Source organism: Oncorhynchus keta, chromosome 25 (genome assembly GCF_023373465.1).
Source record: "Oncorhynchus keta strain PuntledgeMale-10-30-2019 chromosome 25, Oket_V2, whole genome shotgun sequence".
In the NCBI taxonomy this organism is placed as follows: Eukaryota; Metazoa; Chordata; class Actinopteri; order Salmoniformes; family Salmonidae; genus Oncorhynchus; species Oncorhynchus keta.
In genome coordinates this window covers 3,805,001-3,831,073 of record NC_068445.1, presented here as the reverse complement: position 1 = coordinate 3,831,073, position 26,073 = coordinate 3,805,001, and the positions used below count along the sequence as shown (strand labels likewise).

Genomic DNA, 26,073 nt, shown 5'->3' with positions numbered 1-26,073 from the left:
AGCAATAAGGCACGGGGGTGTGGTATAGGTCCAATATACCACGGCGAAGGGCTGTTTTTAATCACAACGCAACACGGAGGCCCTGGATAAAGCCATATATTGGCCATATACCACAAACACCTGAGGTGCCTTGTTGCCATTATAAACTGGTTACAAACATAATTAGAACAGTAAAAAGAAATGTTTTGTCATACCCGTGGTATACCATGGCTTTCAGCCAATCAGCATTCAGGGCTGGAACCACCCAGTTTATAATTGTCTTTCTCACACAACGCAAGATTTTTGATAAACTCAAATGTCACATCTAAGAACTTGAAAGTATTCTGTAAATCTTGAATTCAGTATTTTTTTAATTGCTATTATAATGTTTTCCTGAATGTGTGTGTGTGCATGTAAAAGTAACTGCCAAAATAATGGAAACACAATGAGGGATACGAACTATATTGAAAGCAGTTGCTTCTACACAGGTGTGGTTCCTCAGTTAAGTCAGAATGACTGCTTATTAGCTTGATGGGGGGTCCAGCGAGACCCAGCGGGTCTATTGTTAAGCAATTAACATCCCATCATGCTTAGGATCATTTACAAAAGTGCTGGGCAGGCCATTATTTTGGCAAACCATGGCTGTGCCCCCATTGGATGGAAATGCCCCTATCCACAGGTCACGAGTGGTCATTGAATGGTCATGAAACCTATGTAAACCATATGCCATGGCCATCTCAGTTACCAGATCTCGACCCAACTGAACAGTGATGGTAGATTCTGGAGCAGTGTCTGAGACAGCGTTTTCCACCACCAGCAACAAAACCGCCAAATTATGGAATTTTCTGTGGAAGAATGGTGTCACATCCCTCCAGTAGAGTTCCAGACACTTGTAGAATCAATGCCAAGGTGCATTGAAGCTGTTCTGGCTCTTGGTGGCCCATCGCTCTATTAAGACTCTTTATGCTGCTGATCCATTATTCTAGCAGTTACCTGTATGTGTCTTAAAAGTTGGGTCAAGGCCACAAAAGTTGTGTTGGAATGGGGAGTACTGGGCACAGTGACCACCTCAGAATCTTTTTGGAGATTTCACTATTCTCCATAGATCTTTCTCTCTCTCTCTCTCTCTCTCTCTCTCTCTCTCTCTCTCTCTCTCTCTCTCTCTCTCTCTCTCTCTCTCTCTCTCTCTCTCTCTCTCTCTCTCTCTCTCTCTCTCTCTCTCTCTCTCTCTCTCTCTCTCTCTCTCTCTCTCTTTCTCTCTCTCTCTTTCTCTCTCTCTCTCTCTCTCTCTTTCTCTCTCTCTCAGCAGCATTTATGTTTGTGAAGGAGTCCAAAGAAACATTACAAGGTGAACGAGAAGAGGCATTTTTAAGTACAGCTCTTCAAGGCTTTGAGCAGAAGCCCCATTACCCCAAACGTTCTCCCCTAAGCTTCGCATCAACGTCAAGTTAAAATGTCTGATATTGTAGGAGCTACAGGTAGCTTGGTTCAATGTGAGATAACTTATCTGTCATGGGACACACCAGCAATATCATACATAACAATCAACAAAGTCCCATATTTTCCAGATAAATTTTTCTCTTTGCACCTCTTTGGGATGCGTTGATGCTGTTGTGATCCCTTCTAAAAGACCTGCGTTTCTGCTATTGTTCTTCAGAGCAGACACACTATAATCCTCTGGCTTTCTGTTTCTCTCGTTATCAGAGGAGGCTGCATAGCTTTGCATAGAAACACCCTATTAAGAGAATGATTAAAATGCCTTCTCCGCTTTAGGTGCCTGTGTTGTTTGTCAAATCAAATGGAGGGAGGAGAGAAAAAAGCCAGATCCATCAATCACCTCTGAGGGAGAAGAGGGGGGGTGGAGGGAAGGGTGAAGTAGTCACGTTCTCCTCCTTTTGTCAATTAAACTCAGCCTGGAGTTAAGAGTGACATTTTGGCAATCAAAGCAATCGGAATTTAATTTGCCTTTCCGACAAAGTGCTGTTCTTCCCTGCTCACAAAGGCGGGGGAGAGAGAAAGAGAAAGAGAAAGAGAGAGAGAGAGAGAGAGAGAGAGAGAGAGAGAGAGAAAGAGAGAGAGAGAGAGAGAGAGAGAGAGAGAGAGAGAGAGAGAGAGAGAGAGAGAGAGAGAGAGAGAGAGAGAGAGAGAGAGAGAGAGAGAGAGAGAGAGAGAGAGAGGGGGAAGAGAGAAAGAGAGTGAAAGAGAAAGGGGGGTTGGGCGGTGTGCCATGGAGAAAACAGTTCGAAGAGTAACGACTCCCCTCCCAAAATGTATTTATCTTTTTATAAATGATGGCTACATCCCCCCAAATGGATATATAAATTAATTGCTGTCTTATTGGAATAAAAACCTTCTTGTGCGGACATGATTGATATGGCGTGTCTTCGTCCTCGTTCAGGACCCCCCCTCCTCCTTAGTTAGTCCACCCCAGCTGGAGCTGTAATTTACTGATCATATTAACTCAGATTAATAACTAACAATAGTGTCTCCTCATATATCAACAGGCAGCCGTGGGAGACTGGGCCTGGGACTGGGCCACACTGCTGCCAACTTACCAGGGGATGAGTCAGGTGACCTTGAGAGCACTCCTGGTCAACAGGTAATGGCTCCTTCCCCTTTTGAGCTGATGAAGAGATACTTTGCGGATCTCCCCCTTCACCAAAAAAATGTCAGACCAGACAGCCAAGTCATCAGGGACACTTTTTGTGGATGGCGACTTTGCACTCTTACTTTTTTTCAAAAGTGAGTTTCATGGAAGGAAAGGAGAGACAGGAAAGGAGAGACAGAAAACAGTCAAAGAGTATGCATTTCTTAGAAAATCACAAGACAAAAGTATTCACCTACTGTTACAAGCTTTGCGACGAGTGTGAGTGTAATGTAGAGTGGTGTGAGTGGAATGTAGAGTGGTGTGAGTGGAATGTAGAGGGGTGTGAGTGGAATGTAGAGTGGTGTGGGTGAAATGTAGAGTGGGGTGAGTGAAATGTAGAGTGGGGTGAGTGAAATGTAGAGGGGTGCGAGTGGAATGTAGAGGGGTGTGAGTGGAATGTAGAGGGGTGTGAGTGGAATGTAGAGTGGTGTGAGTGGAATGTAGAGTGGTGTGAGTGGAATGTAGAGTGGTGTGAGTGGAATGTAGAGTTGTGTGAGATAGGGTGCAAGCCCAGGAAGAACTCCTGGCCCTCTGCTCTATCCTATTATCTGGGTGGGTGTACTGAGATGTGTGTGTATATACGATGAGCTTTTAGTGTGCCATGATGCAGAGGTTGGATCTTAATTTGATCACCCTGTTGCAGGAAATGCAATGCAGGAAATGTAAAACTTATAGTGTTAAAAAGGCTTCTGAAGATTGTTATTTCCACCTTGAAATGTCATACTTGATTTTCCCTTACAAAAAATTTACCAACCCCTACAAAAAATGCCCATGAATTATAATCCAAATAATAATTCACATTTCCTGTTGCTGCAGGATTGTTTTCCTGCTGTAGCAAACTGGCTCAAATTAAGATCCGACATCTGTAAAGGTGTATTCCGTCACAAGGCCTTGAAGAGGTTATTATCAACTGGGGAGAGGGGGCTAATTTAGATCCTCTTGTCACCTGATTGAAGCGGTGCTCAACTTTTCCAACTTTCTCTCCCTTCCCCTCCTCCCTCCTTCTCTGCTTTGAACAGGGGCATAAATATTTATGCAGGTAGGTGACACATATTAGGCAGCAATACTTCAGCCCACGCTCAGACCTCAATTCACAGCTGTCACCCTGAGAGCTATCAGACTGCCGTAAGGCTAGTGCACCTTGTCTCGCTGGCCACATGAAATCCATTTTAAATCAACCTCATTGTTACACGCACCTTCTAACAAAGGGCAAGCTCTGCGTCTCTGCCAAGGACACTGTTCTAACAAGGGTGAAGTGCAACGCGCCCGTGTCCCTGGGCTCAGCCCCCTACTCCTCTCAGCCCCCCACCGCCACCACCACTTTGTTGCACATGTGTTCAAAACAGATACTGTCAGGCCTCGTCTGAGCCAAATTACTGCAAGGATTATTCATGAATGGCCCTGAATGGGGATGGCAGAACTGTATGAGGAGAGAGAGGGAGGGTGAGAGAAGGTAAGAGAAAGAGAGAGAGAGAGAGAGAGAGAGAGAGAGAGAGAGAGAGAGAGAGAGAGAGAGAGAGAGAGAGAGAGAGAGAGAGAGAGAGAGAGAGAGAGAGAGAGAGAGAGAGAGAGAGAGAGAGAGAGAGAGAGAGAGAGAGAGAGAGAGAGAGAGAGAGAGAGAGAGAGAGAGAGAGAGAGAGAGAGAGAGAGAGAGAGAGAGAGCGAGCGAGCAAAACAGAGATAATTCTGGCATGGAAGAGAGGGAAGAGGGGAAAGAGAGAGGACAAAGAGAGAGCGAATGGGAGAGCAGTCGAGGATGGCAGAGAAGGCGAGTAGGGAGGGTGTACATATATAATATTATATCATTCGTAATTCATCCTAATCTTGCAGTAAAAGCGTCCACGATTGTCTAGTTTGCCTCATTAGTCTGCTCTTAGTTGAGAGAGGAGCAGGTTTACAGGGGATTACCAACTGGCTTTGGATTTGACTGAGACGCTCAGAGAAGAAGAAGTTTGAGGGATAGCTCTAAGCTGTCAAAGTTTTCCCCGGACCCTCTCTCCTTCTTCTATGGTGCCTCTGGGAGGGCATGGAGAACCCCTCAAAGCATAGGAGGACAGACTTGGTTGAAAAACATGATGATGAGGAGCCGATGGAGGAAGTAGATGATATCGTAGTGAGAATGATGACGATGATGAGGATGACACATTTATATCACATTGAGTAAAGCAATAACAACTAGGCCAGTTCATACACAACTTTCGTTAAAGTTACACTTTACTTCAGAGGTGACTTTGTCCTCTCCACTAACTCATCTTCCTTATTGCCACTGAGAAGATTTGATAAGATCTAGCCAGTCTCCTTGTCTGTGAGTCCACAGCCCAGCCTAGCCCGTTCACCCATCTGGACTTTAGATCACATTATAATGGAGGGGCTAGGAGTTAAGGGATAAATCCACCCGAAACCACTCATTCCTTGAAATTTTTGTCATTATAATAAGGTTGGGTGCAACATGTGTAAATCGTTGAGGGAATTGTTGCAGCTCAAGTGGACTACGAAACCCACAATGCAATGCTAGCTCGTTAGAAGACAACCTTCCACGTTATGACATCGGCCAGTATTGAAATCTGACATGTATGATAGACATATTCCTATTAAAACCCCGGTGTAGTTCTGAACGGATTTCTGCCCGCTTGAACGGCAGTAGCTCAGATACACACACAGACGACATGAAGTGACCCAGGGATTCGATAGAACATCACTCAGAGATGCACAAAAACAACGACAACAACATTCACAAATGGGTGAATCTTTACATTAAGAAGCCAGTCTGTTACAGGAGCCTTGTTAAATCAGTGGTGGGATGGCTTCATTTACGGGACAGGACAGCACACACACACACACACCTTGACACTGTCGTTGAGGCCGACAGGAGCGGAGAGGATTTATACAGGTGTGGGTGTCCTTCTTTGTCACCTGTCACTTTGGCGCTTCTGTGGCCGGCATGTCATCCATCATCTTCAGGTTGAGCTTTTCAACAGAACCAGCCTGATTAATCCTCTCTAGCCCTCCAGGCCTGCTACCTGACAACTAAGACAGAGCCTCCCAAAATCATCCCCCAGAACTACATGTCAGCTCACATTTTATATTTGGTATTTTGGTCATTTAGCAGACGCTCTTCTTCAGAGCATGTTTCCCCCCAAAAAATGTCAAGCGCATGTGAAACAATGTACAGTGAGAATATCGAACATTGTATAGAGTCATACTGTACATATGAGCTGAAAAGTTCTGAATTTCTTCTGCATTGTCACTGGTACTACCGCCTCTGGTACAATAGTAGTGCAGTGCTTTGTGGGAAATGCCAGTCCACGCCACCACACGGATGAGTAGATTTTTAAATCACTGCGATAGACACAGTGCTTTCAGGAAGTAGACAAATACCATCTGTTCCAAACCGCCACCATATGGTGGGCTTTTTCCCTGGGAATAAAGTCAAAACACATATGTCAGAATGTTCATCTTTCTTTCTCCACGGATGCTGATCAACCTGAGGAGAGGCTCTCTGGTTCTCAACATGCCTGAATGAATGGTCTCGGCTGGGGAGGGAGGGGTGAAGGGGGAGGAGAGGACTGTTGTTTATTCGTCTTAAAGGTGATGCTTGTTTGTCTCTGTGGAGTTTTAAATTGATCTCAGCGTTTCCCAAGCGTTTTTTTCCTCAGGGCCCTCTGAAAAATGTCACCATTTTGTTGTTTTGAAGCTCAGTTTCTGCAATTCAACATAGTTTAACAAGAACTCTTTTGATAGGCTATTTAATTATACTAATGGATCAGGAAAATAAAGTCTAGACCTGATTTTCCAAAATGTTATTCCTCTACCAAATAAGGTTTATTTGGTATAAGGTTTATTGTGATAATTTATATGAACCCTCAAATTAAATATACAGTTGAAGTCAGAACTTTACATACACTTAGGTTGGAGTCATTAAAACGCTCCACTCATTTCTTGTTGACAAACTATAGTTTCAGCAAGTCTACTTTGTGCACAACACAAGTCATTTTCCCAACAATTGTTTAGAGACAAATTATTTCACTTATAATTTACTGTATAACAATTCCAGTGGGTCAGGAGTTTACATACACTAAGTTGATTGTGCCTTTAAACAGCTTGGAAAATTCCAGAAAATGATGTCATAAAAGCTTCTGATAGGCTAATTGACATAATTTGAGTCAATTGGAGGTGTACCTATGGATGTATTTCAATGACTACCTTCTAACTTAGTGCCTCTTTGCTTGACATCATGGGAAAATCCACATCAGTGAAGAACTCAGAAAAAAATGTAGACCTCCACAAGTCTGGTTCATCCTTGGGATCAATTGGGAGTATCTTATTGTGGGATGCTTGTGGATGGCTCCCCGAAACGTTTGACCCAAGTTAAACATTTACATTACATTTAAGTCATTTAGCAGACGCTCTTATCCAGAGCGACTTACAAATTGGTGCATTCACCTTATGACATCCAGTGGAACAGCCACTTTACAATAGTGCATCTAAATCTTTTAAGGGGGGTGAGAAGGATTACTTTATCCTATCCTAGGTATTCCTTAAAGAGGTGGGGTTTCAGGTGTCTCCGGAAGGTGGTGATTGACTCCGCTGTCCTGGCGTCGTGAGGGAGTGTGTTCCACCATTGGGGAGCCAGAGCAGCGAACAGTTTTGACTGGGCTGAGCGGGAACTGTACTTCCTCAGTGGTAGGGAGGCGAGCAGGCCAGAGGTGGATGAACGCAGTGCCCTTGTTTGGGTGTAGGGCCTGATCAGAGCCTGGAGGTACTGAGGTGCCGTTCCCCTCACAGCTCCGTAGGCAAGCACCATGGTCTTGTAGCGGATGCGAGCTTCAACTGGAAGCCAGTGGAGAGAGCGGAGGAGCGGGGTGACGTGAGAGAACTTGGGAAGGTTGAACACCAGACGGGCTGCGGCGTTCTGGATGAGTTGTAGGGGTTTAATGGCACAGGCAGGGAGCCCAGCCAACAGCGAGTTGCAGTAATCCAGACGGGAGATGACAAGTGCCTGGATTAGGACCTGCGCCGCTTCCTGTGTTAGGCAGGGTCGTACTCTGCGGATGTTGTAGAGCATGAACCTACAGGAACGGGCCACCGCCTTGATGTTAGTTGAGAACGACAGGGTGTTGTCCAGGATCACGCCAAGGTTCTTAGCGCTCTGGGAGGAGGACACAATGGAGTTGTCAACCATGATGGCGAGATCATGGAACGGGCAGTCCTTCCCGGGAGGAAGAGCAGCTCCGTCTTGCCGAGGTTCAGCTTGAGGTGGTGATCCGTCATCCACACTGATATGTCTGCCAGACATGCAGAGATGCGATTCGCCACCTGGTCATCAGAAGGGGGAAAGGAGAAGATTAATTGTGTGTCGTCTGCATAGCAATGATAGGAGAGACCATGTGAGGTTATGACAGAGCCAAGTGACTTGGTGTATAGCGAGAATAGGAGAGGGCCTAGAACAGAGCCCTGGGGGACACCAGTGGTGAGAGCGCGTGGTGAGGAGACAGATTCTCGCCACGCCACCTGGTAGGAGCGACCTGTCAGGTAGGACGCAATCCAAGCGTGGGCCGCGCCGGAGATGCCCAACTCTGAGAGGGTGGAGAGGAGGATCTGATGGTTCACAGTATCGAAGGCAGCCGATAGGTCTAGAAGGATGAGAGCAGAGGAGAGAGAGTTAGCTTTAGCGGTGCGGAGCGCTTCCGTGATAAAGAGAAGAGCAGTCTCAGTTGAATGACTAGTCTTGAAACCTGACTGATTTGGATCAAGAAGGTCATTCTGAGAGAGATAGCGGGAGAGCTGGCCAAGGACGGCACGTTCAAGAGTTTTGGAGAGAAAAGAAAGAAGGGATACTGCTCTGTAGTTGTTGACATCGGAGGGATCGAGTGTAGGTTTTTTCAGAAGGGGTGCAACTCTCGCTCTCTTGAAGACGGAAGGGACGTCGCCAGCGGTCAGCGGTCAGCGGTTAAACAATTTAAAGGCAATTCTACCAAATACTAATTGAGTGTATGTAAACTTCTGACCTACTGGGAATGTGATGAAAGAAATAAAAGCTGAAATAAATAATTCTCTCTACTCTTATTGACATTTCACATTCTTAAAATAAAGTGGTGATCCTAACTGACCTGAAACAGGGAATATTTACTAGGATTAAGTGTCAGGAATTGTGAAAAACTGAGTTTAAATGTATTTGGCTAAGGTGTATGTAAACTTCCGACTTCATCTGTACATATTCTCTTTTGCAGAAAGTGAACAGATCAATTGACAGCGTCAGAGTCACACAATTTCTTTGACTCTTCGACTTTAAAAGGTTGTAGCTCGGATTCCGAATGTCATAAAGGCAAAGCAAAGATATTCCCATGTGTATCAGAGTTGTGTCTTCCTCTGGCATTTTACCACTTATTTCTAACCTTAAGCAACACAGATTTGTGCATAATTTGAGATTGCTTATAAACAATCACAATTCATTATTTTACCCCTCAAATCAGGGAAGGTCCCACACCCCCACTAAACAGTGGCGCGCCCTATGCGGGGTGCGCCCCCTAGGTTGGGGACATATGTGACTCGACCAGGATTGGTTAGTAACTCATGACATGCAATCAGCTACATGTAATCTGTTTACAAAAAAAACTGTCACTGTAATCAGTTACCTTGCCAGCAAATAAATATTTAATCAGATTACAGATACTTTTGAAAAAGTATATGATTACTTATTGGATTACTTTTGAATTTGGAAAGGATGTTGCCTTGATAACTTTCTGTTTTCTCAATGACATTCAATTCGGCATAGATAAAAGGCGCAAGTGTGTTTGTTCCACCTGAACGAGTCTGACCCCAAATCAGAGACCACTATGACGACACAGCAAATGCATTTGATGGACCCTTTCTTCTTCTTTGAATTCCACTTAAGGGGAAAGTAATCCAAAAAGGACGTTACCGATAACAATTTTGGACAGGTAACTCGTAACTGTAATGGATTCCATTTGGAAAGTAGCCTACTCACCTCTGGCCTCGATGAACTCCGACGTCACAGGCAGAACAGAGCTATCAAGGTTAGGGAGAGTGACGTTTCTGCGGTACGGAAGAAACAGCCCGTTTCTGAAGCCGTCGGCCGTCCTCCATCTTGTGAGCTATGAAATTCAAAAAAGACTGTTACTTTTGAAAGTCAGTAGCATGTGATGTGTCATTGAGCAAGGACTCCCTTTTTCTCCTCTGTTCCCTCGTGGTGGTGTCCCTCTGACTGACTGACAGGTTGGGACAGAGAAGTGCTCCTGTTGCTGGAATATATCTTATGTCTCGTCGGTTCTATACACTTGTTTTGTTGTACTTCTCCGTTTGGACAGCACTGACATATTACGGTTTTCGTTAGCTGTCATTTGTGACCTCATTTATAATCATTGCATACCAAATATACCAACAACAAAAAAATGCGTGTGCCAGTTTTCACACAAAATTTGGCATTTATAAAAACTCAACTTGACATAAGAATGTGCTGAGCTCCCGCAAAACTCAGACCATGTGTCTGCCCAGTTCCTAGTGGTTGAAGTATTGCATTGCAAGCAGGCAAGTAGCCTAGTATTTTGTGGAGATGGGGGATATGATGACATGCTTATTCACAATAAAAAAAAACACAGGTAAATAAAATGCAATCATTTGCCATTAGTGAGAATAATTTTTTTGGGGGGAGAGGTTGCATCTTTGCATTCTAAAAATAATGAGAAATAAGCACCGAATGTATTTCCAATTTTATTTCCACGATCATTACAGAATAAATTGTTCACCTTTTCTGACTGTGATGGTGTCATACTCACAAAGAAGCTTATAGGCCTACAACGTCCCATTTCTCAGTTAATTGGACCCACTTTACAATAGTAAATAGATCAACTAGACCCTATTTCAAGTATATTTCTCTATGCGGTCTGATCTGGAGCGCAGTTTAACGTAGAACAGATGGTTCACCTTTTCATTTCTGTTTTTTTTATAGGCCAAATAGCCTACATCTGAAATTCAAAGGTTGAAATATCTCCAATTTGTAAGTCGCTCTGGATAAGAGCGTCTGCTAAATGACTTAAATGTAAATGTAAATCTCAGGTAAACAATATTTAATTTATAAACATAATATATCATACCTATTTTCATAATCATTGCAGAATAAATTCCTGGGTTCATATTCAGCCAGGTCACCCATGGTACAAGTCAATATTCAACGTCCCTCCGTGTTTGAGGACATTGGGTGATGACGTGGAAACTGGCCACTAGGGGGCAACAGTGAGCGCTGTTACCTTCAAGTAGGTTTCGGTTTTATGGATAGGGATGATGGATGGGCGTAAGCATCTGTCTCTGGTGCCCAAGGTTGCATGTTTGAATCCAACGATAGAAAATTATTTTTGAGAATTTTGTTTTAAGCCTATCCAAAACCTTAACCCTTTCCGTAACCATTCCTAGCCATACCTAACCTTAAAAAATGTGGAGTTAATGCCTAAAGTTAGCCCTAAACACTTTTGGAACAACTTCGAAATTTGACGTTTGAGAAACATGGATGAACGTCTAATTCTGTCTAGAGACTGTGAGAGCTTGTTGGAATGATGCGTATTTTTCAGGCGGAGTTTTAGTTCTCGTTTACGCACGCACGGTTTCAGGACTGGTCTGATTTACAACGGGAAACATACGTGTGTATGGCATGCACCAAGTTTATGAATCTCAATATTTTGGGGCATGTGCATTCTTTTCAGAAATGGCGCTCACAGATATTTAGTTTTAAACGTACGCAGCGGTTATAAATGACGCCCCTGGTGCAGTTGTGTGTGTATTGTGTGTGCGTGCATGTGTTCGTGCATGTGTGTGTGCATGCATACGTGTGTGAGTGAGTGTCTGTGTAGTGGTCTGTGTGTATGCTCGCGCGCACACGTGTGTGCGTGTGTGATATCTGGTGGTTTGCTCCGAAGGCGAATAAATCAGTGATGCCTGGGATAAGGCCGTGGCCCTTCCTCACACGGCACAGACAGGTTGAGAGGCTCATTAATCAAGCGCCGAGTCACAGATGTGATGGCTTCCACACAAACCGCCAGCAGACTGTGAAAGTCACATCCAACTGAGTCAACTGTCAGGTAGGCAGGCTGAGCCGAACTTCTCCCCTCTCCTGGTCTTTCTCTCTCTCTCACACTCTTCCTTTTTCACTCTCTTATTCTCTGCTTTACTTTATATCTTGTCTTTCCATTCTCACCTCCAGTGTGGTCCATCTGAAACAATAGTCTTGTCTTTCTAACAATGTGTTATATAGGGTAAATCGGTTCTGAAAATGAAGTCACTGCAGTCAAATAGTCTATGTTGGCTACAGTGAGGTGACAGTGGCCTATATGCTGTTTGCTCCTCTAACGATTTCTGTACACCGATAGCTCCATCAGCAGTGCTAGAGAAACCCCTCTCCAGGCTCAAACGGCCCATGAGACTCATTTCCTCTCTGATCAAACAACGAGAAAAACAGCCATGTTGCTGTTTGCCACGGCTCCTTCTACCATCAGATGCCGCCACGGTGAGCACCAGTCTCGACTCGTCACTGCGCCGCCTGAGATCCCCTTAATCTGCTTTAAAGTCCTCCCAGCCGGGAGAGTGAGTGACAAAGCCACCCGTGCCTGATTAAAAAAGCGGTCCCTGGATGCGACAGATCTAATGACAGGCCGGGTGGCGAGCAGCGGCTGGCGTGCGTGAAAAGAGGGAGGCGTGCATGCCGTGGCTCTGGATTGGGGAGGCGTTCCCCCTGCGCGTGTCTCATTACCCCCTCCAACCTTCGTCCGCCAAGTGCCAAGCACTCCGCCATTTGCATGGTGGCCAGGAAAATAATTATTAGAGGGATTTGTTTCTGTCACCATTAATCTGTGACTTAGTGATGGGCTGGGACCCGGACTTGGAGATGGAGGCTCACTCACACTAGTTATCTGTTACTCAAACATTTGGGGCTACATTTCAGTCTGTAGTTTTCTATTGCAGGGTTGAAGTTGTCCTGTTCATATGACTGCGATTGTACTTTCAGATATGTGTGTATGTAGTTTCACATGACTGTGTGCTGTAGTTGTAGTTTCACATGACTTCCTGGGTGTAGTTTCACATGACTGTGTAGTTGTAGTTTCAGATGACTGTGTGGATGTAGTTGTAGTTTTAAATGACTGTGTACTGTAGTTGTAGTTTCAGATGACTGTGTAGTTGTAGTTTCAGATGACTGCGTGGATGTAGTTGTAGTTTTAAATGACTGTGTACTGTAGTTGTAGTTTCACATGACTGTGTAGTTGTAGTTTCAGATGACTGTGTGGATGTAGTTGTAGTTTTAAATGACTGTGTACTGTAGTTGTAGTTTCACATGACTGTGTAGTTGTAATTTCACATGACTGTGTGGATGTAGTTGTAGTTTTAAATGACTGTGTACTGTAGTTGTAGTTTCACATGACTGTGTGGATGTAGTTGTAGTTTTAAATGACTGTGTACTGTAGTTGTAGTTTCACATGACTGTGTAGTTGTAGTTTCAGATGACTGTGTGGATGTAGTTGTAGTTTTAAATGGCTGTGTACTGTAGTTGTAGTTTCACATGACTGTGTAGTTATAATTTCACATGACTGTGTACTGTATTATCAGTTTCACATGACTGTGTGGATGTAGTTGTAGTTTCAGATGACTGTGTGGTTGTAGTTTCACATGACTGTGTAGTTGTAGTTTCACATGACTGTGTAGTTGTAGTTTCACATGACTGTATAGTTGTAGTTTCACATGACTGTGTACTGTATTTGTAGTTTCACATGACTGTGTGGATGTAGTTGTAGTTTCAGATGACTGTGTGGTTGTAGTTTCAGATGACTGTGTGGTTGTAGTTTCAGATGACTGTGTAGTTGTAGTTTCAGATGACTGTGTACTGTAGTTGCAGTTTCACATGGCTGTGTAGTTGTAGTTTCAGATTAATGTGTACTGTAGTTGTAGTTTCACATGACTGTGTAGTTGTAGTTTCCGATGGATGTGTAGTGCAGTTGTAGTTTCACATGACTGTGTAGTTGTAGTTTCAGATTAATGTGTAGTGTAGTTGTAGTTTCACATGACTGTGTAGTTGTAATTTCGATGAATGTGTGGTTGTAGTTTCAGATGACTGTGTAGTTGTGGCTTCAGATGAATGTGTGGTTGTAGTTTCAGATGACTGTGTGGTTGTAGTTTCACATGACTGTGTAGTTGTGGCTTCAGATGACTGCGTGGTTGTAGTTTCACATGACTGTGTAGTTGTGGCTTCAGATGAATGTGTGGTTGTAGTTTCACATGACTGTGTAGTTGTAGCTTCAGATGAATGTGTGGTTGTAGTTTCACATGACTGTGTAGTTGTAATTTCAGATGAATGTGTGGTTGTAGTTTCAGATGACTGTGTAGTTGTAGTTTCACATGACTGTGTAGTTGTAGCTTCAGATGACTGTGTGGTTGTAGTTTCACATGACTGTGTAGTTGTAGCTTCAGATGAATGTGTGGTTGTAGTTTCACATGACTGTGTAGTTGGAATTTCAGATGAATGTGTGGTTGTAGTTTCAGATGACTGTGTAGTTGTAGTTTCACATGACTGTGTAGTGCTAAACAGAGTCCCAAACCAGACAGCTGTCACCCCCCCACACACACACACACACCATTCTGATTGGCAGGCCTCCTGTTTCCCCTTAATTCCTCTTGATTTAGCCAATAAATTACACTTCCAAACCTGCTAAAGCATTTACAGGTATTAGGAGCAGAACACTCCACAATTAAGGCCCCTTCAGGTAATTACAGGGCTAATTTAACGTCAAGCAACTGCTACTTCTCCATGTTCAACGTGTTGGCCCCGTTTGGCTGTTTCTCCATCATACTTCAGAATGGGAAATGAAATTCCCTTTTTTTCATAGACTTCTGTGTTAGGCTAACTAAACACTGTATGTAAGAAATGATGACAGGTCCCCTACAGCATGTAAATTCTCTTCGGGAAAAAAGGGTTCCAAAAGTTGTTGTTTTTTCCGCTGTCCCCACAGGATAACCCCTTTTGGTTGCAGGTGGAAAGGGTTCTACCTGGAACCCAAAAGGGTTCTATCTGGATCTACCTGGGTTCTAGGTCATTTCTTCTTGGTTCATATTTTAGACCAAATTCTTTCCACTTTTCTTTCCATGACCAGACACTCACATGGTGTCCTGCCCTCTTCTGTTATTATGATATCAGTATCACTACTGTCAGTATGATGTGGTGATCCACAGCCTGCTACACTAGTGTCTCCAGAGGTCTCTGGCGTAAATCAGAGAGTACAGGTGGAAGCGTATCTGATGCCCCAGAGGGTTGCCTGATGAGGGGGTCAGACCTCCACCCCAGCCCCTGGGCAGATGGTCAGCTTGCCTTCTCAAAGCCAAGACACATTGAGCGGTCATTGAGATTCGGTGACATTTATCTGTAATAGACTTTGGGTGTGTGCGTGCGCGTGTGTGCGTGTGTTTGTGTGTGGGCGTGCGTACACACACACACACACACACATACAGGCTTTTAGTAGTAGATGTGTGGTGAAGGTTGTTGGACCATGGTTGAGAAGGAGAGCCTGTCACTACATATGCCCTTCCCATGGCCCTGGAAGATAAGTTCACAAAGCCAAAGTAATTATCCACTCATCTCTCACTGCAGGCTGTGTGGTTAGACATATGCCTGTGTGTGTGCGTGTGTGTGTGTGCGTGTGTGTGTGTGTGTGTGCGTGCGTGCGTGCGTGTGTGTCTCCTAGTATTCTTTTCACATGTGTGATGGAAAGGAAGAAAGCATTGATATCTCAGATGGAACTGTTAAGATAGGCATTGTTGTGTTAGATTGCTCACATCATTGTGTTCCCTGAATGGCTCAGAATGGAGGATGGTGGCTACAGGGCATATCCACTGACCTGAACACTCCTGCTTGCTGACCCTGTAACTCTGTAGAGTGCACGTAATTGCTGACATTTGGTTGTTTTGTCTCTTTAACTGCCAACGGTGACCGTGTTTGACGAGGCCCCTGGACTCCTGTCCCGATGTACGACGTTTAGGCCATTTTTGCATTAAACCCCTCTCTCTTTCCGTTCCTCTCTTTCCTCTGTCTCTCTCCTCACTATTTCTTCTTTCTCCCCCCCCCCCTCTCAAATTGCTTCACCCATGTCCTCCTCCTTTGTCTTGACAGCGGTACACCCATCTAAAGTGAACACTCCACATGGCCAGAGACGTACTCCCTATTCTTCTAAACCCACATACACACCATTTCGTTCTCCTCCCCTCTTGTCCTTCCACCGGCTCCCTCCCCATTCACCTGGTCTTGTTAGCCGTCCTCTTACTGCCTCAAGCTGGGCTGTGGGGTGTGCGTATAGCCTGGCCTTTGTTATATTTCACTCCTCCGCTTTCTGGATGCCACGCTTTGAACAAATGCCTCAAATACGGACCCACGAAATATCATCATTCACCCTGTCACTCAGCACACCACCTGCAATCTTCTGTGCAGTGGGGTGCCCAACCACCGCGTCTAAACAGGGTATATGCACTCTAGAGCAATCAGAGGTCTTGCTGTTCCAAATGCCTCTTTCTGTCCGGTCCTTTTTACTGAAAGCATCAAGCACCACACAGTCTTTCAACAAGGAAAAGGGCAGTCCAGTGTTCCAGTCCAGTGTTCCAGTCCAGTGTTCCAGTCCAGTGTTCCAGTCCAGTCTTCCAGTCCAGTGTTCCATCTTTTACATTCTTCTATCTGTGTATAAACTCAGCTGGGTTATTAAAAGCAGGTCTGAGCTTGGCCCTCTTAATGCAGCGGACTGATTCAATGGATAGGAAAGACACGCTGTGGTCATGCCGTTGCGCCGGGAAGCTTCCGGGTGCTGCTTTTGATTGACTAGGGCCGTAGTCTTCCAAACATTTGCTCTTGTGTTACTCTCCGCTAAGGTTAGCTGTCCGAAGGTCTTCCTCTGGGCAGAAGCACGGGTTCAAATAGAATGGTTTAGTGACTAAACTGGAGTCTCTTCCTTTGCATATCCCATAAGTGTACAAATATATGCCTTAAGTTCTGAGAGTTCTGCTACACAATCCAACTTTAGAATTGTCTCCTTTTGTAAGACGCGGGGGGGTTTTGCTTGTGATGTGACAGGTTGCTATGTTAGCCCAAGTTGTTTTTGACAGAGCACAAAGAAGAGGGGAAAAACCAACATGAAAGCAAGTATATTGAATCTTTCTTCAGAGGTGGATTTGCAGTCGCTGGAATCAATTTTTTTATTTCCCTTTCTTACTTTAAAACGTCTTTGTTTACTCAATGTCTTTACACGGTCATGACTGTTACGCACATTCTGTCTGATTTGAATTGGGCTTTTGGAGAAATGTTGGTGGTCCTGAGTGCTTATTTGAATTCACGGTTGGAAGCATCTTTTGCAGATCTAGTTTTATGCGGTGATGAAAACCACTATTTTCTTTTACTTTTGACCGAATGCAATTTGTGATTGCATGACATGTTTTACTGCTACATGGCAGCCAGTCTATGAGATGTCCATTTTGGATCACTGTTTTATCTCCCTGCCCATCTCTCTTTCTCTCTCTTCACCTCTCTACCGCTTCACTTCTCCATCTCGTTCCCTCATTCACCTGTCTGTGTTGTTATTAAATGTCTGTGTGCAAGTGCACAAAGATCCGTGCGTGTGTGTGTGTGTGTGTGTGTGTGTGTGTGTGTGTGTGTGTGTGTGTGTGTGTGTGTGTGTGTGTGTGTGTGTGTGTGTGTGTGTGTGTGTGTGTGTGTGTGTGTGTGTGTGTGTGCCACTGTCGGTCCAGGGCTGACCAATAGCTGTACCAGACAATCACTCACCCACGTCTTCCTGTCCGCAACTCCAGCCCTGCCTCCCTCCCTGTCTCCTTCAGCCTCCTCCAAGAGGTCTCAATGCCAGTGTGTGGTAGACCTCCCACTGTTCTCAAGGTTGTCCTCACCCTCACCCCTCTCCTCCACCCTAACACCCGAAGGGAATGTGACGGGTTGGAGGATGTGAGGGTTGACTTGCTTCTCTCACTCATGCTCTCCTCCTGTCTCTTCCCTACTTTTTCTCCTCCTCTCTTGATGTTGTCCTGGAAACCCAACCGCCTGCTGGCACGCTGCCCATAGTTTGACACCTCTTTCCTTGTTTTGGGATGTCAGCCTGCCTGTAGTTTTCTCTAGGCCCTGCCAACAGTGTGGGGCTTCTGCAGGTATGGAGCCCTCTCCTTGTGAACCATGAGAGGGCAAGGGCACAGGCGAGATGAGTAAACTCGGTGCGGGTATGTGCAGGTTTCTTGAAGAGAGCACATCAGTATGTGTACCTACCAGTGGCAGTGGTTTCCAGCACGCTGGTTGTAGGCTACTGAAGCTGTAGTGAATGTGTCAGGAGTGCCTGCAGCAGATGAGAGGAGCCACAGCCTGATGTATGTCTGTGCAGCTCAGTGGTGAGATATTGCTGTTGTCTGTGTTACTCACCACAACATCTTTGGCATGACAGAGCTGATAATAATCCATCTCCCTCCTTCTATTTCTCTCACCCTCACTCTGACGTACCACGTCTCCCTCTCAATCGCTCAAACCCATTTCTCTCTCTCCGTCTCCCCCTATTCGCTCTCCCTCTTTCTATATATCTCCCATTCTTTCTCTGTCTCTTGTCTCTCTATCTCTCTTTTTCGCTCTCTTTCTTTTTCTCCCTCTGTCTCCCCCCCCTCCCCCCCCCCACTGCATCTCTTCTCTCTTTCATTGTCACATTATAATGGAGCACTTTGAGAATACATAGTAGGGGGACTTACTGTTGGGAAGTGTGTGTGCCTGCGTGCAAGGCAGCATTTACAAAGGGCTCTACCCTCAGGAGGCAATAGATCACTGCAGTGGGGAAGAGGAGAGGGAGCATACTGTAGTGCTAGTTTACAGCGGGTGATCAGCGTACAGCCAGCTAGCTACAGAGATTCAAAGCTTGGATATTTATTTTAGGGGCACATTTGTGCGTCGGAGAACAGTGACCGGAACTATCAAAGGCCTCATCCACAAATGAAGCTGTCAAAGTGGGCCGACAGCTGAGTCCCGAGGCGAAGTTCTCTCTCCCGCTCTCTCCCCCAGTTATTCTGATCGCCATGAAAACCTTGCAGCTCAGAAAACAGGCCAAAACGAACCAAGAGCGTGTGTAACGGCGTCCGTGATGAGATGAATTATGAATGTGCCGAGAGGATTAGACAACAATGAGTAAAATCACTGGGATCCTCCTCTAGCTTCCTCACCCTGAGCACATTCACTAATTAGTACTTTCACACACACACACACACACACACAGACACACACACACACACACACATTGCACCATTATTGCATTAGGCACACCAAGTTATGAGTCACTGTATTGTATACTGTTGAGTTAATGTAATTAGTATTGCAATGTTTGTGGAATGTTAATTTGATTGTATGATTCTGTAAATGTTGTAGATTTTGTATCCGGGTGCTATTCATGGTTTAGGCAGTTATACTATGCTACCTCCTATGCATAGGCAATTATCTTAGCAATTCCACGATTACATGAAAAGTATCACCACTCATTTCCTTCAACTGTTAATAGGTAGCAAGCATAATGTGGAACGGTTAGATTGAAATAAGTCATAAATAAATATGCCCTTTCCCCCCTTTGTCGCCTCCTTCTATGATTGCGCACACACTGTGAAAACATAACATTTCAAAATAGAGATATATATTTTTTGCATAATTGCGCAGTATATTTGTATAACAGACACAATTCGAACCGACTAATTAGTATCCATGCACCGATATAGAGAGAGGGAGAGAGGGAAAGGCGGTGGGAGGAGGGGGTGAGGGTAGATAATTAGACTGAATTAAGCCATCTCTTTTAATCCATCCCTTGAAAGAGAGAAAGAAAGGATGGGGTTTAGGGGGCTGGGGTGAGGTCTACACATTCACCCCTCTACACTTTACTTCTCATCCAAGCTCCCTCCCTCTCTCCCTCCCTCCCTCCCTCCTTCTCTCCCTCACTCTCGCTTCTTTTTACTCCTCTGTCTGACACTCTCGCTGAATGTGTGGGAACTGGGAGGCATGGTGCTTTAAAGACACAGAATGGATCAGCTTGTGTTTCTAAGGCTGTAGAAGTGTCCCATTGTCATGATGTCAGTGCAACTCAAGAAGGCTGACCTCTGGACCCTATGGATTCATGGGTGCCCATCGCCCCCCATTTTTACAGGCCAGATTGCCATTGTCCGCCCACTAGGGGGTATCCAAGCCTTTTGCTATGGAATTCAAGGCACTTATAGCAGACGACACAAAACGTTATTCTGCAGAGCCGCGCCATCATCCACTCGTCTCTCTCTCCAAGCCCCCCTGACTCGGGCTCTCTCCCTTACTCTCGCTGTCTCTCTCTCTCTCTCTCTCTCTCTCACACACACACACTGGATCTCTTGCTGTCTCTGATGGTCGGTATCCAAAAATATAGCATGCGCCGCCAGGTGTCGCAAATACATCGGTGGAGGGTTGTGGTTTCAGTGGAAATAAATCGAGGCACGTATATGGGGGATGTGAGCTGTGTGTGTGTGTGTGTGTGTGTGTGTGTGTGTGTGTGTGTGTGTGTGTGTGTGTGTGTGTGTGTGTGTGTGTGTGTGTGTGTGTGTGTGTGTGTGTGTGTGTGTGTGTGTGTGTGTGTGTGTGTGTGTGTCTGTGTGTGTGTGCGTGCACGCGTGTGTATGTGCGTGTACGTGTGCACTGGCGTGCATATGAGCGTGTGTGTGTGTGTGGAGGTCAGAACAGGTCACTAGATTGTCCCTCAGATGTTTGATATTTTATGTATAAGAGAGGGCGAGAGTGAAGGGATAACTACGTCCATGACAGAGGCATCTGGCTGCCACAATCCGCCACCTCAGCACACAGGGAAAAAAAGAGTGGAATCAACAATGAAGAGGGGCTGCGTTATCCAGAGTGGGTTCGAAAGGGAAAAACCTGCAGGATCAGAAGGGGAGCAAGAAAACAACTGACAAACTCTGGAAAATCATTCCAAATCAACGATGCTAATTACCGTGTGCTCACACGCGTGCGCACACACACACACGCACACGGACACAACACCCCATTCCACAAAGGCTACACACACACATAAACATATTCTCCCTGAGAAATGACTAAGAGAAATACGCTGTGTTTGAAAGCGCTTTGTTTGCAGTTGAAGGGGGGGGGGGAGACACAGCCTGCATGCCTGCGCTGTACGTCCTCAGATCCGGCTGTGTTCGAGCCGGAGATTCCCCAGAGTGGAGCTATCCCAACAACACAGACTCGCTCCTTCAGGGAGAAAAGTTTACTGCCTGACGCTTTTGTAGTGAGACTCAAAAGAGTTGCGGCAGTCAGCATTAAAGGCCCAGATCTAAGCAGACGCCTCCAACAGAAATACCTACAGATGAGGGGGGAAACGGGGAAGATTGAGACATTAAAGACAAACGTTAAACGCTTTCTTTATGTGCGCTTAGTAGCCCGTCGACGACAACAAAAACTCAACTACAACCGTAATCGCAATGCTCTTTGTTTGTGCGTTTTCTTCTTTTTCTTTGAGGCAGTTGTAGACGCTGATTTAATATTCACCCCGGGTGGTTACCAGGGCAATGTGGTGGCGGTGGCTGCATGGTGGATGGATGACATCATGGTGGCTGGGCTGGGCTGTGATGTGATGTATTGTTGTGTGTGTGTGTGAGAGGCAGAGGGCCTGGGTGCTGGCTAGACTTGGCAGCCTGGGCTGGCTTCATCAGATCATGGCGGCGGGCTGGCGGTGGCATGGCATGGTGGTCTGTTGTGGCGTGCATCGCTCTCTGCCCCTCCCCGTGTCCCTGCCTCTATCCACACATAGCACAGTGGTGGTTTGTCCCACCGCCGAGTTCTCCGCGAGGACAAATTCATTATTCAACGCACATCCTCAATTCAATTTGAATTCGCCAGTTCAAGTAACCTTTTAGCATGCCACATGTATTATTTAGGCCAACGCTTTGGCCCTGTTTCGATGTGGAGCTTATCGGATTGTTTCAGCCTGTTATCACGGTTGCATTGTACTGTGATATACACTGAGTGTAGAAAACACTAGGAACACCTGCTCATTCCATGACAGACTGACCAGGTGAAAGCTATGATCCCTTATTGATGTCACCTGTTAAATCCACTTCAATCAGTGTAGATGAAGGGGAGGAGACAGGTTTAAAGACCATGGATTGTGTATCTGTGCCATTCAGAGGGTGAATGGGCAAGATAATAGATTTAAGTGCCTTTGAACGAGTTATGGTGGTAGGTGCAAGGCGCACCGGTTTGTGTCAAGCACTGCAATGCTGCTGGGTTTTTCACGCTCAACACTTTCCTGTGTGTATCAAGAATGGTCAACCGCCCAAAGGACATCAAGTCAACTTGACACAACTGTCAACATTGGCCAGCATCACTGTGGAACGCTTTCGACACCTTGTAGAGTCCAGGCCCAGACAAATTGAGGCTGTTCTGAGAGCAAAAAGGGGGTGCAACTCAATATTAGGAAGGTGTTCTTTATGTGGTGTACGCTCAGTGTATGTTGGGCTCCAAGCAAGTGTTTTTCTGCATACCTTGTCTGTTGAATGCTATTCAAGTGTATTGTCCATAACGAAACAGTGCGTGTGTGTTTGTGCGCACCTACTTGTCGTCACCCACACATAATGACCCACCAGGGTTGAAAATGGCGAGGGGTCCACGCCCTGATAGCTCGCTGTCCAAATCACCAGGTCATGAGTCATCAGGTGTGCGTAGGCACAGCTAGCCGGACATTAGCCAGACATTAGCCATAGTGACTATTGCTAACGCCAAGCTAACCTGCTGACGCCATGAAACATTGCATTCTCCCTCACGTGGTGTTTTCACCCCTTAATATTATCTACCTCATCAGCTGAAGAAAGTGTAGCGACAGAGAGGGAGAAACAGTACTAACATTAAGAGGAACATCTCCAAACAGCTCTATAGAGGGAACAGCCTTGATTGGTCCCTCTCCATGACCCCTCCCCAAAACTGACTCTCGTCACCTCTCCCCTCCTCTCCGCCATCCTACCAGGGACCCAGCCGCCTTTGTCAGGAGCACCGCGACCGCACAAAGCCAGAGGAGATGTCACAACAAACAAAAAAGTCCAAGTGACCCCCAAAATGTAATCAGGCTGCATTGATTGAGCTCTGAATGGAGAGTACCTTCAGTGTGTCTCTCATCAGAGAAGGCCTTAGCCTTCACCGGGGCCACAGACAGCCAGGGGCCTTCAGCATTCTTTTTTTCCCCTTCCTTCTCTTTTGTACCGCCATCGCCACAAGAAAGACAAAAGAGTTTTGAGGGACGGCGTTGTATTTGATTATTTATCCCGTCCGCGTAGTTCTCGGTCTCCTCGGGTGCGCCCACGCTCCATTTGGACAGGGCCATTGGTTTACTCGTGTTTTCAACATGATATGGTGAGGCAATTAAGGCTGAACCTTGAGTCATTGGACAGCCACTTACGACTCCTAAACCTGGGATGATAAAGGTTACACTCGAGAGATGTCTAATAGCTCTTCACCGGTGTTCAGAGGGTTTTAAGGAACATGTGCAAACACAAAGTCAGACTTGGGGTGAGCGGTTTTTCATTCCATGACGTTAAGGTAATCTGTTCTGTATAAAGACTAAATCTCCCCGTTAGTGATGTAACCATATTACGTCCTATGGGGATCTATGACATTTGATATGAAAGGATTTCATCCATAATGTGTGTTTTTTTTTTTTTTAAATCTAATGTTCTGTACAATGCAACAGGGTCCTGCTTATTGTTGTATAATACTGCTCGGGCGTTATAGAGTGGTCGTATTGATCTGGGAAGTAAAAACCATTTACTCGAGGTAAATGTTATTATTTGAATATTGGAGTCTTGCTAATTTAATGGGGTTTAACATGTGTGATGCTTTAAGCCAGGAGGGGTCTTTTCCCACTGTCGTACACCTCACCTCACCTCACACCACAATGACAGACAGACAGACTTATTCACCGCTACTGTTTCTAGCATCCAACACAATATTGTCATCTACAGGTATAAATTGTATCAACCAAATATTGATTCACAAGGGAACAAATTGTTTCCCATACGAACCAGTTAAATATGTTCTGCGTTAGATGCTTAGTACATCCAAATAAGTGCTTGGAAATATTTGTTTTGTTCCTTCAAAATGTGTAAAGAGTGTTCTACAGTATGCATTGTATACAACGGTGGTATACAATATATGTGTCACGATTTGGAGTGTGAAAGGGGAAAGGGAAAAACCTGAGTAGTCAGTGCAGTGTGTGAGTGTGTCCCTGTGTGTTTCAGTGCTCATCTGTCCTCATAGAGTCCTCTATCAGTACCTCTCCCGGGCACTGTAGATTCAAATCTCATCCATTATTGAAATATAAAGGGAATTACACTTGTGACGAGGCTAGTTCTGCCGCTGTGGCTAGCTCACTGGTCAGGTAGTGGTCAGGTAGGGGCTGGGCTACTGGGAGGTCAAAAGGTCAACTCTGTCTGTCATGCCCAGAGCATTCACAAGGCTAAGACACACTGCATACCACCCCACTCCTGCTAAAAGGTTCCTGTATATCAGACCTGCAGTCGTATATGTACAGAGTGTACGTGTCATGCTGATATGCTGTGCTATCTTTATTTTGCTTCGGAGCTTCCAAGTCTTTTCTTTACCCTAACTTTTTTTAGATTTGATGGTTATGTGCAAGCTCCTGTTCATGGGGTTTATCCCAATATTCTATAATTTCTCACGAACTGGGCACTTGTTCACTTCCCTTCACTGATTTGAAAGGAAATTACTGGTATATGAAATATGGTGGAAACTCCATCTAGTCTCATGATCACCAATCCGGTGCGTTTCGATTTGTGGGAAATAGTGAACAAGTGTACACTTCAGGAGGAAGGAGATAATATTGGGACTCAGCTATGGTGTCTGCCATAGACCTTGGTAGATTACTCGGTACATTTGGTTGGGATTCATTGATGGACCGCAATATTCTAACCTTGTCTCTGATTTTCAAGCATACTTAAGTCATAACTGGGACTGGACCATTCAGGAACACTCAGCACCTCATTAACATTTGTACAATGTCCCAATAAAAAATACAACTGTCCCAGGGTTTTCAAAAAAAACACTCCTGTAACTTTTGACCTGGGGTTTGCTCCTTTCATATTTTTTTTGATGCTGTCAAACTCCTCAGTCCCTGCAGGCGAGGAAAATACTCATAACATGATGATGCCACCACAATACTTGAAAATACAGAGGACAAATGAGGCTGATAAGTGATACTGCAAGACAACACTGCAAATAAATGACCTTTTTGGCCTAAATTAAAAGCTACAGGTTTTGGTCATGTCCAATAAAACCACACATAGTGAAATCCTCTGTGCTTTCAAGTATGGTGGTGGCAGCACCATGTTATGGGTATGCTTGTCATTGGCATGGACTGGGGAGTTTGTCAGGATCAAAATAATTATGAGATGAAAAACCCACCTCAGTCTTCTGAAAACCCTGGCATAAGTCTGACTTTTTTTTCAGCGGGACAATTGCACATGTCAATGCCAAAAACACACCACAGTGGCTTTCCAATAGGTGTTGAGTGTTCCTAAGTGGTCGTCTCAGTCCTGATTTTAAACGAGCTTGAAAATCAGAGACGTGTTGCCCGAAGAGTTGTGCAACGTTTTAGAATCTCAATTTAATTGCAGCCAATAGTGCTACAACCAAGTATTAACTCTGGGGTGTGAAGATATAGGAAATCAAGACATCTTGTTTTTATCTTCTTATTTTTGGGGAAATCATTTTCTTTCACGTTGAAATTGAGGAGTATGTTGTTTAGATCTGGATGGGGAATAATGGAATTGAATCCCTTTTTATATGACATTTTAAGGCGGCAAAATGTGAAGACCGCAATGGATGTGTAGACTTTCACTAGGCACTCCATGACATTGAATAATACAGAGGTTCCAATTACCCTTGAAGTGAGAAACGGTCATTTCAGTGACAAAACGCTTCAAATTCAGCCACGTGAGCTTCATTAAAATGTTTGATCCATATATTTAAGGGAGGTTGTCAGCATTAATTACTGCATATTAAATGTTGCCCTTAGCGCTCTTGACGAAGGACACAAGATGCTCCTACGAGGTGACTCGAGAGGAAGGAGAGTCCACTAATGCCTATGAAAAAAAAGCATGACATTATGGGCTGTGCTTTTATGTGCTGTCTGTTACAAGATACTGCATACCTTTTAAACCGTGTAGTAGCCATGTTGGGATCGATTCCATTTTAGCTGAGTCAATTCAGGATGTATAATGAAAATTGGAATTGGTGCGACAGACTATTTCCTAAAGTTGTTAGATGTTAACTGTGCTATGTTGACACTTTGTGTCAGTTGCAGTGCACAGAGTTATCTCCACTTTGACACTTTTACTGAGAC

General features: G+C 45.0%; 1 protein-coding gene across 2 annotated transcripts in view; it reads left to right on the top strand.

Moving 5' to 3' along the window:
• The window catches only part of LOC118357811 (uncharacterized protein KIAA0825), a 166,150-nt gene that overhangs the window by 81,399 nt on the left and 58,678 nt on the right, over window positions 1-26,073 (top strand). For both annotated transcript variants that reach the window (XM_052478504.1, XM_052478503.1), the window contains exon 19: window positions 2,484-2,578. In XM_052478504.1, the coding sequence (XP_052334464.1) occupies window positions 2,484-2,578 (95 nt within the window). The remainder of the gene's footprint in view (window positions 1-2,483; window positions 2,579-26,073) is intronic.